The 16,539-nt window shown below is 34.9% G+C and overlaps 1 protein-coding gene and 1 long non-coding RNA gene across 21 annotated transcripts in view; one reads left to right on the top strand and one right to left on the bottom strand.

Annotated features, from left to right (window-relative positions):
- The window catches only part of LOC141508492 (uncharacterized), a 107,200-nt gene extending 96,435 nt beyond the window's left edge, over positions 1 to 10,765 (top strand). For 16 of the 20 annotated variants that reach the window (XR_012474434.1, XR_012474444.1, XR_012474439.1 and 13 more), the window contains one exon: positions 19 to 10,765. This is a non-coding gene — a long non-coding RNA (uncharacterized LOC141508492). The remainder of the gene's footprint in view (positions 1 to 18) is intronic. The other 4 variants (XR_012474436.1, XR_012474426.1, XR_012474431.1 and 1 more) reach the window with 3 other exon arrangements.
- KCNRG (potassium channel regulator) lies at positions 7,967 to 15,455 on the bottom strand. Its single transcript, XM_074217164.1, has 2 exons — positions 14,874 to 15,455; positions 7,967 to 11,714 (listed from the first exon to the last, which is right to left on the bottom strand). Exons 1-2 carry the CDS (start codon positions 15,449 to 15,451, stop codon positions 11,462 to 11,464), a joined length of 831 nt encoding a protein of 276 aa, XP_074073265.1. The 5' UTR covers positions 15,452 to 15,455; the 3' UTR covers positions 7,967 to 11,461.
- Positions 15,456 to 16,539: the final 1,084 nt, after the last annotated feature.

The following is a 16,539-nucleotide window of genomic DNA, read 5'->3' as shown; positions in this document are numbered from 1 at the left end:
TTTTTTTTTCCATTAAAGATCATCTTTGCTGTATGCAGTGCTGGACCATCAGTATAGGAAAACTAGCCAAGCTCCTGAATTTGGAGAGAAAGTGGGTCTGCAAATGAAAAAGAATTATAATTGCAAATATAAAAGAATTATAATATACATGTCAGCATGATTATAATTACAAAACTAACTTCATTTTTGCTGAAAAACATTGATTAATATTTGGGGAATTGAAGCATTTTGATAATGTTTTGGCTTACTTGAAAGTTAAATTTTTTTTTCCCTTTGGCCACAGTTGGAAATCTTTCTAAAAGGTATGAATACACACTCTTGCTTCAGTAAATAAGAGTATAGTGAGACCTTCAATTACTAAAGATCTGAACTAAACAAGAACTCAATTCAGTATTACTTCAAAATGTGCTAATTGATATATGTGGAAGATTTAAGAGATTGGAATCCTGGATACACTGTTCCCGAGATTTCCTGAGAAATTGTGCCTTTTAGTGTGTCTGCTATGGTTATTTTTTTGTTTCTACAAAATCCCTGATAGTTAGGATTTATCTTAAGGGAAAAAATTCAAATTAATTGTCCTCTCTTCAAAATCAATTAAGTTCTGGTTATCGTTAATCAAAGCATCATTGGATTGGTCTAAAACTGTTATATCACATGTTCATTACTTAGTAATAATACACTAAACCCTCTAAGTATAGTAGGATATGACATCTCTCAAATGCATCGTTTGCTATAAACAAAGCCATGAAGTTGATGTTTGTAACTGCCTGTTTCTGAAGGCTGGGGAAATGCTGCTACTGCTAACCCATTTATGCTAAGCCAAGAATGAGAAATACTTTAGGTTTTAGACTATGTCCATAGCAATTGGAAGGTAGAGTTTTACTCACATTCAGGTTCTCTTCAATCAGTTGTGAGTGATGTGCAAGTGAGTTTGAGGTTTTACAATTAAAGCAATTTTAATTATGCATATTTTTGAAAATTATATTTTGAAAGACTTTAATAAAAATAAGACAATCAACAAATAATCATTGAGTGTGTACTGTGTACCTAAAGGTATGCTAAAAGCTATGGAAGTTACAAAAAAAAGTTGGCATTTGAGGAAATAAAATTCATATCCTTGAAGCAATTAGAGGAAATTAAGTGCTAAACAATGTGGCATTGAAAAAAGAATAGTAATCACTGGGCTAGAATAATCAGGAGGTTGGACATATCTCGACTTAAAAGAATGGCAAGATTTGAAGAGTTAGGAAGGTTTTGTAAAAGAATATTCAAGGCTGGAGCAAAACAGTATGAGCAAAAGACAAAAGTGGAAATGAGCATGGTTTGGGGATATGCCAGGATTAGAAGACTGGTATGAATGAGACAAAGGATTTGTGGGTTTTTTTAATTATGAGAAATTTGTACAACATAGGCTGGAAGAAGAGGGGATTGGAAAAGAAAGATACCTGTTTTTCATCCAGATATTCTGGTGCCTATTGTGACAACACTGAGCTAAAAATGTGATTTGATAGGCCCTTGAAAGTTAGTATGGAATCATACATGAGAAAGGATTATAGCCTTCTGAGGAATTTTGAGAGGTGTTTTGAAGAAAAAAGCAGAAATCATCTGTGTATGGAATTGAAACTATGACATCCACACACACCCCTAAACACAAACAAAGATAGAAAGGAGAGAAAGAATGTTACCTCTTCCAAGAGGCACTAAGACCCTACTCCATGATTTTCTGTATCCTGGATGATGGTTAAGCTTACCCTATGAAATGACTCTATCAGCAATAGAATAATAGCCTTTGGAAAAGACCTCCTGATCTCTATAGCAAGAGCTGTCCACTTTGCCCCAACAACTACTCACTCTTGGCTGATATCAACATTCATTTTCTCAAGTTCATTTTTGCTAACACAAGCTCCCCAACTTTTTCTGCATTTCTGCTATATTCAATGCCAACTCATTATCACTGGTGGCTTTCTACTTAGCTTCTTTATTCATTGTTAAGTTTGCTCTGGCATAAAGGTGCATGCCTAATTAGAACCCTTGTTTTAACAATTCTGTGGACTTTGTTTTTAAGCTCAGTGTAATTGGTGAAAAGTTCTCTGAACTTGGCACTAAAAGGTTTGAATTTGAGTTCCACTTTGCCACTTATTAGATGTTCTTGGACTAATCGTAAGCTCTCTAACCTTCAGTTTCCGTAACTATAAAAACGGTGATAAAACTTGCAACTTCTCTACATCATAGAATTATTGAGCCAAATGAGATAGTAAAATATTCCACAGCAATTATAATACTATTTAAACATAATTCCTGTGAGGACACACATTGAACAAGTTGAAAAGGTAAAGTAGGTGAAAGGAATAAATATTAGATTATCTCTTGGTACTAAAAAGTGCTTTTTCAGTGGGGAAAACACCATGAGAAAGGAAAATTGCCTTCTAAGAAATACTAGAAGATATACTAGAAAAGAGTGCAAACATATTGATCACCTTCTTTAATTCTTTAAGAATAGCTCTAAAGGAAAAGTTTTTGGGGAAGGAGGGTGTGGAGTCTTAAATGGAGAAAAAAATGTTTTCACTAAACTGTAACTGGAATTTAGCTTTTTAGCATTTTCTTCAATATTTAAAAAACATTCACAGAAGGTTCATGGGGAAAAGTTAAAGAAACCCTCTTCTGAAGTCCATGGAATAATTTTTGAATGATTTTATTCCATATAGAAGTTTATTTTTTTTTAAAAAAGCTTAACAACACATTGCAAATTAATCATTATAATAATTCTAATGTCAGGTTACTGATAAAGCACAGTTCTATCTTTTATGTTAGGATTTTTTTGTTTTTTGCACAATGTATACAGGACATTAATTTCCAGTTATAGGATCTGGTATACAATCTAGCTTTTTTACATGATTATAAATGCCATTTTTGTTTATTATATTATTAATCTTAGCCATGATTTACTTTATGCCTTGCCCTCAATTATTACTTCTAATTTTTAACATTGTTCTTCTGGGAAAATGCTATTTGCAATTATGATGATCCACTTTACAACGCAGTTTCCAGGAACACAGTTCTTCGAAAATGAGGACTGCTGGTACTCCCCCTGAGTGGCTGGGGAAAGTTGCAGACCTCGGAGAAGGCAACAGCATCCAGCAAAATTTGTGAGAGTTCTCACACCAGTAAAAGGTGCGAGGTAGCTCATGCCAGTGGAAGGGAATATCTGCAACAGATCCATGTGTTCGGAGGACAGTGAAGCAGGCAGTAGGTCACCACATGAAAAGATTCCTGATCCTGGAACAGTAAGTGACTTTGGGGACTCTGAGTGGGGTTTGTTCTAATAAAAATTTGCTTGGCCAGCATGCTTGAAACTAGATTAATGTCAAATTTGTTCATTAAGGTGGATTTCTTAGGTTTTGGGGCATAAAAGTTTAAGTTAAGGGTAACAATTCTCTTGTTTTTTTCATTTGTTTTGTTTTTGTAAGGTAGTGAGGTTAAGTAACTTGCCCAAAGTCACACAGCTAGTAAGTATCAGTGTCTGAATCTGGATTTGAACTCAGGTCTTCCTGACTCCAGGACTGGTGCTCTATTCACTGCAATATCTAGCTGTCCCCAAGGGTGACAATTCTCAAAAGTAACTTGCTTCCTCAGTGCCATTATTGTTTCAGTTTGAAGGGTAACACAAGATTGACTTAAGCAGGAAAAAAGATTGAGATTTATAGGTCTGGTAGGAGTCTATTGCAATAATGCTAGAATGGAATTTTGAGGACATATAGTCTTAGAAATGGAAAGAATAAATTAAGAGGAGAAATGACAAGAATTCAGTAAAATTAACTAAGAAAATACATGATTCAGTAATAGACTGGATATAGGGGAAGGACTCCCAGGGATCTGGACTTGAAGGAATAGAGTCAGTACTTCTGAAAGAAATGTCATAATTAGCAAGAGGATCTAGCTTTAGGGAAGAAAAGATGACGAGTTTGGTTTTAAATATTGAGCTTAGGGTGATGACAGAACATATTAGAAGAGTTATTTTGTAGACATTAGAAAATGGGGAGCACTGGTTAAAGGGGAACTGCTATAGATGTTGATTTGGAAATTAATATTAGAGTTAAAGCTTCATCGAGGATTACCAACTAAGGAGAATTGCTCCCTTTCTCCAAAAAAAAAACTGCATGGGGGGAAAGCCAAAACATAAAAGATCAGTTGAGAATACCATATAAACCTTCCAAACTTGAATTAAAATTTTACCTTTTTTTGCTAAGAATATATTCTGAAGCTTGTGCTTTCTGGAAAATTCCTACAATAATATCATTTATATAATTAGACTCACAAATACTAGGCAACTGGAAAATGTATTCACTAACACACATGGTCCTTCCTCATTGTTATTGGAAGAAAGATCCTTGCCAGAACTAGATTGAAGGAAAGGGGTAGAAGGTAAGAAAGTCCAGACAATTCCATTAGTTAAAACTTTGCAGAGTGACATCGTTTTATTTCTGAAGTGAGAAGCATGTAACTGAATTGGGGGAAATATGCAAGATTCCAGTTCCACTTACTTCAGGAAACAGAAAGGCAAAAATACCTAGCATGCTAAACTGAATTGTAGGAAAAATAAACATAATTGAAAACATCAAGCAGAACAAACTTTCCTAGAGTGGAACTGACATGGTGAGGAAGATAAAATTTTCTTATGCTGAGCAAAAATAAATGTATAAAGTGGTATAAAAGGAAATTTAAAAAAAAGAGTTGGACAAGATTTCTTAATGTTTATAGATGAGGCCAGAGGTACAGAAAGGGAGCAGCAGCTGAAGGTTTTATCTCGTCCGTAACTTAGTAGACTTTATCCATTCAATCATTCTCCTGCTACTCAGGCTTCTGAAAGTTGTTATGCAAAACAGTATGGTGGAGAAATGTAACATATTTTAAAAAGGAAATCACTTTAGGAAATTGTAAACTGCTCCAAAGATAACAAGGAGGTCTGAGTTTCAAGGAAAGCAAAGCAGAATTTTTTTCCTTACTGTGAGCACCTCAGAGTCCTAAAACCAGACTATCCATTAAAGTCATTTGAAAGGCCTTTCTCAGATTGTCTTGTTAACTGCTGGACAAAGGGATCATCACTCTCCAGGGAGAGATCTCACTTTATGCTGCGTATTTGTTGTTAAATTTATATTGTATATAAAAACCCTTGAAAGAACATGCGTTTAAAACATCCTGAAAACCTCAGTAGCATGTATCTCCAAGGTATCTCTGAATGTTTGGGTCCATGAGCCCTTTCATTCTATTTCTGTGAACTCCAAATTCAGTAACCTATAGTACTTACCACTATTGTTTCCAGCCTAGTACAACTGTCCGACAGACCTGACCTGCTATCCAACTGGGGAGGTAAGTGAAATTTTCTATCTTCGGGACATATAATTTGTGGAAGTAACCCATATTAAATCTGTAGTCTTTCAAAGTTTATAATAGCACAGGATTTGTTATTGGAATTTTTTTATGGTGTTTTTGTTTTTATACCCCAAGGATTTCCCAGTAATGTCCAACCCCTTCATTTTACAGATAGGAAACTGAAACAAAGTGATTTGCTCAATCTCACAGACATAGAGATTGACAAGGTTGGTATTCAAATCCAGGTCTTCTTACTCTAGAAGGAGGGATCTTTTACAAATATACTATGCTACCTCTTATGGTCTTAACTTTTGTTCCAAATTCCGTAGTCCTATTGAGTTTTGACTGATAAAAATTCTGTATGAGGTGTTTTATGGCTATATGAAGGATCTGTCATTTCCTAGACCTCCCTCTACAAAGAGGCAGATTGCAACCCTTCTAAGTCTTGATAAGTTCACTGAGATACATTGAAGTTAAATAACTTGTCTAGGGACCTAGTAGTTGCCATGGGCCAACATTTGAACCCAGGCCTTAATTTCATGATTGGCACCAATCTCCATTGTTTCTATCTGGTATTTTGAAGAGTTTAAATGAACAAGTGAGTCTCGGAGCTAGGACGACCTTAAGTTGAAGGAATGCTTTTGACCCATACCGTGTGGTCCTGGAAAAGTTGCTTAACCTAATGGTGCTCTGAACAATAAGTTGGAAAAAAGGTACTGATCTGCAATGAACTTATCTATGTGTTTCCTCTCCCAATGAATCACAGTTCCAGCACCTGTCCTTATCCCATTTTACATACTAGTAGTAAATGAGGAGGAAGAAGATGAAAACTGGAATTTGTATAATACTTTGTTTTGCAAAATGCTTTACAAATATTAGCTTATTCATGCTTGCAATAACCCTAGAATGTCAGTAGTACTATTATTTCCATTTTATAGATGAGGAAATTATAGATGAGGAAACTGAGGCTGGCAAGTTATCACCGTAATTCATTTGCAGTCAGGTCTGTAGAAAATAAATTGGTTTCTCCAGATCCTGAATATAGTGAAAATAAGGCTTCTCCTTTTTGTTCAGTTCATCAGGAAGGCACAGGCTCCTATTATATAACCAGAAGTCTACAAGGCACTATGGAGGACACAAAAGCCATGCAAGACATAGTCTAGGCCTTGAGTGTTTAGGTCCAGTTCAGTTAGGTTTCTGTGGGAATCCATTGAGATAAAAACTTAGCTAATGATCCTGTTGGTTTAAATTTCCATTTGAATATTGAAAGATATCCACATAATGACAAGAAGCAGCTAAAATAATAGGTACATATGGAACTGCTTTAGGAACTTATAGGTGACTTGTGTTGGAGTGAGACATAAAGGACCAGGCAGCCATCCTAAAGGCTAAATTAACATTTGACAAGTGATAGTTCAGCTCTGTAAGCAAAAGTCCCATATTTAGTCTCATATTTAGTATTTGATTTTTAAAGTTATCCTGCTTTCTGATTTCTCTCCCAAAGCTTTTGCTTTTTCTATCAACCCTCAAGATTTTTGTTGGTAGGCTCACTGATTTTCTATGTCTCTATTCTAGGAGGGAAGGTAATATACAGTAAAAAGCAGTTCTTTATCTCTACCCTAGTCAAGAGACCCTGCAGTCTTAATAGAAAACCTGAGCATTCTTGATGGGTCAATTCATGGGAGAAAATTTTGCTTTGGCCGAGTCATTGAAGCCCCAGAAGCTCAAGAATACCTTGATAACATTCTTTTCCTCTTTCCTTGTTTCTAGAACTTTTTTAAATCTTTATTTTCCTAACCCTTTAAACATTTTTTACACTGGCTTTTACAGATTTGGCTTCAATTGCACCTAGAAGGAACCATAGGAGAGTATATGTGACTAATGCATTAAATCTCTCTTGTCTACTTCTATTTCTTTTTAGCAGATTCATTGTGTTTTCATTTATGATATTCATTTATTTTAATGTGGACATTTTTATAATTTATCACTGAAAATCAATACAAATAAAGGTTATAAAGCTACACTAGATTTTGGCAAATGCAACTGCAATATATAACTGAGAAACACAGAGTAGGTGGACATTAGATACTCTATAGCAAATAATTTCCAGTTTATCCCTTGACCATTTCATTGTTACCACATTTCAAGTCTCTTTGTTAACCATAGCTTGGCAGGAGCCCAGACTGGTGCTAATTTTACCATGACGTGGGCACAATGGCTAATTAGCAAATCATAATCGCATACCAAAGCTGAACTGGACACCAAGGATGTGCTACTTTTCAGAAAATCTTAACCCAGAAAGAACCCTTCCAGGCACATAGAAACATAAGCTGCTGACCCTTGCAAAATCTAAGGTAAAATCCCTGGAACTGCAGCGAAATCGAAACTAACCTCTTAAACTGCAGAAAGTACCAACTGCAGCAGTTCCTCTTAATCTAGTGAACTGAAACAAGCCATGCTTTTCATGCTTAAACAAAGGGGACATGGTATTGGCAGGCAATTGTAAAAGATATATAAGTGAGTCTACAGCAGGAGTTTTCCTCATTGTTTTTTTATGATTTTAACCAAGAAGCAAAAAACCCCTTGATCATCCTGTTCTGATATTTAATTTTTGATATTTTACCATTTACTTACCTCTACTTCCTTTGAAAATGTCGCTTTTCAAAAGGCACATCTTAGTTTTTATTGCTATGTCCTAGCACCCCAATTTCAATACCCATTCCACTTTCTATGCCTACAGTTTAGCTCTTTGGGGAATTTAGATCATGTCAGTAGGTATGTTTCAATTAAAAAAAAGAATTCAAGAAATTTTTCTAAACAAGTTTTTCCATGAATATGTATTTTTAACATTAGAGATTTCTCCCCAAACAAAAACTTTTAATTTTTGCTTTGTGATACCATTAAAATTCAAAATTCATAGTTTTTTAGAGAGTTAATTGCTGCATTTCATGCTACTTCTTAGGATTCCATATGCAGTGGCTTTTTATACATTCTAGCTCACTAAGTATTAATCCCATTCCTACAGTTATTCTTTCCTGTAAACTTAAACGGACTAAAAACCAATCAATAGGGATTCCAAACATTTGAATGGAAATATCTTCTTTGGTAGTCGTCATCTACATTATTTTCTTCACCATAGGTATTTTTAGTAATCAGTAAAGAAATACTCAAAATATACCAGTATAGAATGATAGATTGTTGAAATCGATGTTTGTGGTAAAGAAAATTAGATGGCTATCAAAAATTAAACTAGACTTTCTGCCTTTAAAGCAAAATCCAAAGTATTCTAGGAATATCTGAGAAAGGAGGGAACACTTTTTTGCTGAAAAAGAATCTGGGAAGACAAAGAACAGGTGGTACCTGAACATAGCCTCAGAAAAAATGAAAGATTTCTATAGTAAAAATGAAGATGAAATGTACTGTATACATCCCTAGGAGTGGGGTCCTGAACAAATGCAGGTTGGCAGCACCAGGTGGCACATTGAAATTGTTGAAAGGTTAGTGGCACAATTTGGCAGAGGCATAAAGTATGAAGGAGAGTCATCTAGGGTTTAGAAGAAGGGTTAAATAAAAGGTAGATAAAATGAATGCAATAAATGGCTGTCACTCCTGTTATAGATCTGTGAGGTCTCAAAAGAATCTTTAAAAAGCTGCAAAGCATTTTTTAAAAAGAAAGTACTTCCTTACCTTAGGGGAGGATGACTTCATTATGACACCCCACCCCAAATCTCCTGAAGCATTTCTAGTTAGATTAATGGAAAAATGTGAAATTCCTAGCCCTTATCAGCCTTGTGACCATGGACAAGTCATTTTGATCTTAATTTCCTGACTCTGGCTCAGAGTTACAGGAGAAAACTTTCCTGTAAACCTGAAATCATGTCATGTTTGTGTTTTATCTTATTCTTTATCCTTTGCCCCCTATGCAATGTTATTTAGTAGCCAAGAGTCACATCTTTGCTCTAGGTTAACTCTAAATTTCAAAGGGACTGAATTGGTAGCAGTTTTATAGGATCATAGATTGTGAATTGAAAGGTACCTCAGAAGTCTCTAAAACAATCCTGTTGGTTTACAAATGAAGCCCATAGAGGTTATAGGACCTTTCCAGGCTAGTAAGCACATAATGCACGATTTGTTTTTGTTTGTTTTGAAGATAACTGGGGTTAAGAGACTAATTACCCAGGATTAAATAGCTAGTGTCTGAGGCTAGATTTGTACTCACATCCTCCTGACTCCAAGGCCAATGCCCTATACACTGTGCCACCTAGCTGACCTTAGGATTTCAACCTAAGACCAACTGAATCTAAGTCCTACCTCCCTGCCCAGCTGCCTCAGCTGGAAGGGTTTCCACTCCAGAGTTCCTCACACCAAGAAATTCACAAATCCTGTCCCTAACCCATATTCTGTATTCATATTCTCCAACAGAATTATTGGGAGGCCTCCTTCTGGAAACATTTGCTTTTTTAAAATGTGTTCCAAAAGGGGTGGCTAGGTGATGTAGTGGATAAAGCACCGGCCCTGGAGTCAGGAGTACCTGGGTTCAAATCCGGTCTCAGACACTTAACTAATTGCCCTGTGTGACCTTGGGCAAGCCACTTAACCCCATTTGCCTTGCAACAACCTAAAAAAAAATGTGTTCCAAGAATCTTCTGAATTTAAGCGATTTTAGCTGTGGTGATACTTCTTGGTAAATGTTACAGAATCTTTCTGCACTGATATAAGGAACTAGAAGTGACCTTAGATGCCATCTAATCCAGTCCTCTCATTTAGTATTAGGAAACTGAGTCACAGAAAGAAAAAGTGATTTCCCCAAGGTCACACAGATTGTAGGTGGCTATATTCAATAAGTCACATTCTCACAGTTCCTTCTTTGAAAACAAGAATTTAATTTATTGTTTACAAAATTATACGTTCATCATTCTAGGAGACTTTAACTCAGAGACAAAAATGCAAATCATTATTCATCAAAATAGGAGCTATCTCAATTAAATTGGGCTATTTCAAATGGGGAACATAACCTTAATACTTCTAAAAATATTTCCACTTAGAAATAGATTCAACTCATTTATAAGAAAAGCCAACTCATGAGCACACATAGAAAACTGAGGAGGGATATAAAGGTTCCAACTTGCAGGTTAAGTATCTTGAGGATGATAGGAGCAAATGCTCAAGATAGCTTTCCCAAATTCTCATTAGACCACTCTTGGTTAATTGAATTCCCTGGTTAGATGGAAAATAGCAAAAATCTTACTACTGTTTCATATCTCAAAGAGAGGTCTGAGATAAACAAAGAGCAGCTCCTCTGAGACAAATGCAGAGACAGTGAGATGGCCAATGCCTTTTGTGTTCTCCAAGACAGAAGAGAAAACAAAAACACACCAAACCTTCGGGGGGGGGGGGGGGGGATCAAAGGAACTACTTGTGCTAAATGGCAGGACTTGCGTGCATATTATTAGTACCCCTTTCTTCCTTCCCTATTCACTAACACTACTGTGGTAGCACTAAGTTTCCTTCCAACCCATTAAGTGGGCAAATGAAAAAATTCCTAATAGATCTTCACAGTTTTAAAGATCTGGTTTAATTTGATTGAGGAAATAGTCTAGGTTTTGCTGCAGTTTCCTTTTTTAAAAGAAAAAGTGGAAAAAAAACCAACAAAAAATCCAAATTTTTAGGATAATACTCACACCAAACAGCAAAAAAACAAACACTGTAACAGCCACCCCTGCCCACCTCATACTTCAATATATTCAAGTTCTGATTCCTAAAGCAATGTAACATGCTTTGCTGTGCACATCCTCAGAAGCAGCTCCTCACTGCTTGTGAAATTACTGGACCTAGTGTTTTTATCCCAGAATTTAGCAAGTCAATACACCCTACCCAAGTCATGAAATTCACACACACACACACACACACACACACACAAACACACACACAAATTTTATATATATAGATATATCTATATCTATATATATAAATATATGATTTCTGTGTACGTATCTTCACATGTATACGTGTGTGTGTATTTTTTTCCCTTTGAAATACTGCTTTTTAAAAAGGAAATGCCCTTTTTTAGTCTAAATGAAAACCAAGCACTTCATTTCTTTCTCTGAGACTGTACTGGCACCAGCTGGGCTGCAGTAGTGGGCTGTGGTTTCATTCTTTCACTCATGGTAAGGTCTTCAAGCCTATTCATCCTTTCAAAGTTGTAGCATTCGACATTATCTTCAGAGGACACAGTTCTAGTGCTCACCAGGTGGAAGCCCTCTTTTAGCAAAGTGTCCACAAGGAGTCCTAGCACATTAGTTCCATTGGCCAGCTTTCGGTTATCAGGCTTTATAGAAACATACCTAAAGCAGAAGAAATGATTAATCTTTTGTCACAGATACAACTAGCTCTATGATAAGTATCTATACATTAATCTTAAAATAAAGATATGAAATTGACTAAATAACATGTATTTTTAAATTTGATTTCCCAAGAAGCAAAATTTTTGAGATAATGCCAAAATGGGGCAGGGGGGGAGATTTACAATCATCTAGTGAATTCAGAAAAATTCACAGAATAGACCACATATGACAGGGCTGTATCTTTGCCTAAACTATTTAAATTTGTCCTATTATTGACATAGTAAATCTCTAATATGACATAGTGATGAGTAGCTAGTGTTTCTTTCTCCTAAGTAAAGCAAATTTTATCTTTATATGTATACCCTCTTTACTACCTTACAGTCAGATGTACCAACCCCCACAATAAAAACAGGTGGCTTATAACATTCAAAGAAGTCAATCTGATAGGAAACTAATATAACTAATAAAGTTATCTATGAAAACCTGAACTTTTTGTAGGTTTGTAGAGTAAAAAGATATGGGAGATACCTTCAACTTTTTTTTAAAAAAAGAGTTTATCAAAACATTATACTCAATGCTGTTAAAGCCATTTTTCAAAGTATTAGTATCCCTTACTTGAGAATACAAAAAAATAAAAAAAAACCACAGTATATGGAAAATTACAAAACACATTTCTCTATCCAAAGAAAGAAAGCTATTTATTGAAAAAAATGACTATTACATTTTCCTTAGTGTTAGTAAGTCTTTCCCTCTACTCCCAAGGTCCAAAATATAACCCAGGGCACATTTAAAACATAAAAAAAACATATTAAGAAATAAAATAAATTACTAGAACATCTGAAAGAACTAGAGTCTTTATAAAATATACAATATAAACAATTACAAAACAGTAATATACATTAACGATAAAAGTTAAAGAACATGATTCCATGTGAGAAGCTCTCCCTACCCCTTCCCTCCCAGCCAGAGATTAAAAAAAGATTCCAAGGCACTATAATAATAAAGAGTTATCTTATGTGAAATAACAACCAAAAACAATTTGCAATTTTTTTAATTTGAAAAGTTTATACATTTTCTTATTGAGCCAGAATTAAAACAAAACAAATTCATAAAACCAAATGCAAGAGAACAAATGCTACAGAAGAAAATATTTAAGATCCTATGAAATTAGGTTAAACTTAATCAAATGAGTTGCAGCTGCAAGAAAACAGAAAATCCAAACATTTCTGGTGCTAATGGAAATATTCATGCTTTCAGGAGATTAACTAACATACAATTTGGACATGATAACTGATCATTGGAGTAATAGATGCTTTCTGCAGCTAGATTATATGCTATCTAAGTTGATGGCTACCAATGGGCTTTCAGTAGTTCACTTTCAGAGTCAAGTCAGACCAAATATGACCCTTTTCTTTCCTGCCCCTCACCAGGCATTTTGACTCAGGTGGTAAAAGAAAGACCCAGACTCTTCAAGCATTCCTTCTATAGCCTGCAGAAAGTATATAGAGATTAAGAATAGATTCTTGAATCTGGACAGACTAAGGCTTAAAATTCAGAGTTTTTTTCTTTTAGCATCAAAAGATCCCAATATGTTCATTTATTCAGGTTATCCACCTTTTCTGAAGTTAGATATATAGATCCAAAAAATTTTATGTAGGATAGGCTCATAAATTTATAACTAAAAGAGATTTCTGAGGTCATCTAGCCCAATATTAGGTCATCTAGCCCAATACTTTCATTTAACAGATAAGGAAACTCTGGAACCTTACTACCTACCAATCTAAAATCTTCTCACTGTACCACCCTACCTTCTATTTGTTGCTCAGAGAATAACAAATACTACTTAAAAGTGAATTTTATGTCATTTGGCTAAGAAATTCATAAAATCAACTAATCTCCACTTTAGTTTAATAGATGTTGGTGATGTTAACAACATTTAAAGATATTAAGCTATTCTCACTAAGATTTTAAAATTAGCCTGGCCCCTTAAAAACATAGCCAAGAAACAGAAGTGTGTCACTTGGCAATGCCTGGCCATCCCTGGTTCCTATCTTAAGTTTATTTATTTTGCCTGCCAGCCTTTTCACTACAATTTATTCTCCCAAAATTTCTGTGTTATGCATATATGCACCAAAGCCTATAGTTTGTTCAAAATTCTTCTTTTTCACCCTCCTGGAATATTTCTGCTAAAATATCTTATAATTTTATCCTCTTTTCTCTAATTTTTAAAAAGAATCCAAAGTAGCTATTAATTCCTTAATAAAATAAAAAAGCTTAACATATCCCATTCTCAATGTAATCATGAGCCACCCACTCATAATTAAGATAATACCTCCAATGTATATGCTAAATATGGTTGTCCTTCATTTTACCTTTTAGTTTAAGACGATACCCCACAACACACTCGTGTCTCCATATATATATATATATATATATATACATACATACATATATATATGTATGTATGTATATATATATATATATATATATACATATATATACATTTTAAATTTCATCAACAAAGAACACATCCAGTCAGAGTTTCCTAAAAAGAAATGCCATTTTACAGCTTTTAGTAACACAGGGGTATGAAAAGTACTAACAACTTTAGGTAAACTTTTATAACCACATTAAACATTGATTTAGTTATTAAATAACCTCTATGTAGCAACTTATTGGAAGAAATAAGCATTAAAAATATTGTCACAAAATAACCCTGAATATGCTGAGATACCATCATTAATATATTCTGAGATGTCGTAAAAAGCCAATGCCAAAGACAAAATATGGTAAAATGACCACTGGGGTAGAAACACCTTCCCTTGGGAGTGTTTAAAAAAAAAAAAGTTTAAAATGCTTTGGGGGCAGAGGAGGATAGAACAGAGTAGTAACAGTCAAATTAAAAGAATTTCTGTTAAGAAAATAAATATTTCCAATGAATGAAAGCCAATTTCATTAGCAATGGAACAAATAATATATAAATAATCCTGTTTTACATCCCACTTATATTCCCAAAGCACCACTTTAAACAAAAATTTTTTTAGAAAAATAATTATTTTAGGCATTAGAAATTTTGATTTTATAAAAAACATCAAAGATTTGGACAAAAAGGAAGGCAAGGGAGGAGATAAGGAGTCATATTGAAATAGAACAAAGTACCTGGCTTCAGCCTGGCTACCAGTAGTATTATCACAGCCACACTGGAAAACCAGGTCATGGTATGAAGGTCTTTGTGGTGGAAATGGAAGTAAGGTCGTCTGAGGAGGCAAAGAGCTATCGCTCCAGGTTTGGATAGAGGACTGCTCTACAAACACTGTAATCCTCCCAGTTAACATCTCAACTGTGCTGCTACAAGAGCCAAAGACCCGGAAAAAGGCTCGAGTGTCCTGGCACATAAAACGCACCTCTAAAATTTCTGCCTTAGGCTTTAGGAGTTCTTGGTCAAGAAGTTCAACCAGAGGATCAAGTTCATAGAAATTAGCCTCCCTTCGGAGTCTTGGATAATCTGAAAAGTCAGTGGGTAAAGAAAGAAGTCTAGTTCTCAGGAAATCCAAGATGTAACTGAACAACAATCCATCTCTGTCCACAAAAATCTGACCATTTACCAACTTGAATTCTTGGTCCTGACCATCTAACATGCGTGCCAGCCGAGACATGGGGAACTGTCGTATGGTAGAAAGCCGAGTTGTGAAAGTCTTCCCTCCTACGTTCAAAGTGACCAGTTCCTGACTGCCCATTCTCCTTATGGTGCCAACCAAAAGCTAAAAAGTATTAGTTTGCCTTTTGAACTGGTTATTTCTAAATTGTAAAGCAAATCTATAATCATAATGTTGGTTGTAGCTAAGTGGGGGGGGGGGGAAGCAACAGAAACAAGATTGGATTCCCAGGTAACAGTAGCAAAGTAAATACTGTATCCAGCAGCTTTGTTTGCAGGGTCAGGTTGCTTGGTAACTGCCAGTATAGGAAATGAAAGGTGGAACGGCTGAGTACTTTTGGAATGCTGTCAAGATAGATACTTTAGAGAAGAAATTTCAACCTGAACTCAGTAACCCTTTGTTCTTCACCCTATTAAAAAAAATGATCAAAGATTATTTTCAAAGTAATATGAAATAATAAAAGGTGATTTAAGGAAAAATTTTTAGTTCCAAAGAAATCAAAATTCTAAATCACTTTTATAAAAGGTAAATTCTAATTTCTTTGTATAAAGAAATATTCTCATAAATGCAAGAAATTAGGGAGTCAGAAGTCTATGTAATTGTTTATAATCTATTCAGTAGTATACAATGATCTGATACTTTCTAATTAAGTCACAGTGTTAGACCATGATATTTAGATGTGATGCAATCAGTATTTCATCCAGATTTTAATTCCCTAATCTTTAAACCACATCCTAAAGAAAATTCTGCATCTTAACAACCTTCTTGATTTGGCTTCCCTTTCTTCTCTTAGCTTCCTATCTAGAGTCACAGAATGTTAACAATAGAGAAGATTCCTTCAAGTCATTACTTTTCCCCAATTCCAGTTTAGAAAGAGAACTAAGTTGTCCTACTCATTTGCATGAAATTCTTCTTCTAATTTAAAATAAAATGAATTTCCAATTAAAGTAGCAAATCCTGCATCACTACTGCTCAGACAGACCTAAGCAGTTTCAAGATAAGATCCACTTTTTAGTTCTCTGGGGAACTTGTCAAATAAAAGAAATAATAATAAGGATGTATTCTGCAGAAGACAGACAACAGTGTTTTCATGCCAGCAGGTAGGACAGTATTTGCCTGATAACTGTGTTTTACAATACCTGCTGATAGGTTACATTTCATCTGTCACA

The sequence above is a fragment of the Macrotis lagotis genome, chromosome 1 (assembly GCF_037893015.1).
Source record: "Macrotis lagotis isolate mMagLag1 chromosome 1, bilby.v1.9.chrom.fasta, whole genome shotgun sequence".
Lineage (NCBI taxonomy): Eukaryota > Metazoa > Chordata > Mammalia > Peramelemorphia > Peramelidae > Macrotis > Macrotis lagotis.
Note: the sequence above shows the minus strand (reverse complement) of the source record. Positions and strands in the feature narration are given on the sequence as shown.

Bases quoted from the DNA above. Each gene is read 5' to 3' on its own strand.
- KCNRG (XM_074217164.1), bottom strand. From the start codon at position 15,451: ATGGGCAGTCAGGAACTGGTCACTTTGAACGTAGGAGGGAAGACTTTC. The intron at 11,715-14,873 runs GTACTTTGTTCT...CTTCTGCTTTAG, and splicing joins GGTAGCCAGGCTGAAGCCAG to GTATGTTTCTATAAAGCCTG.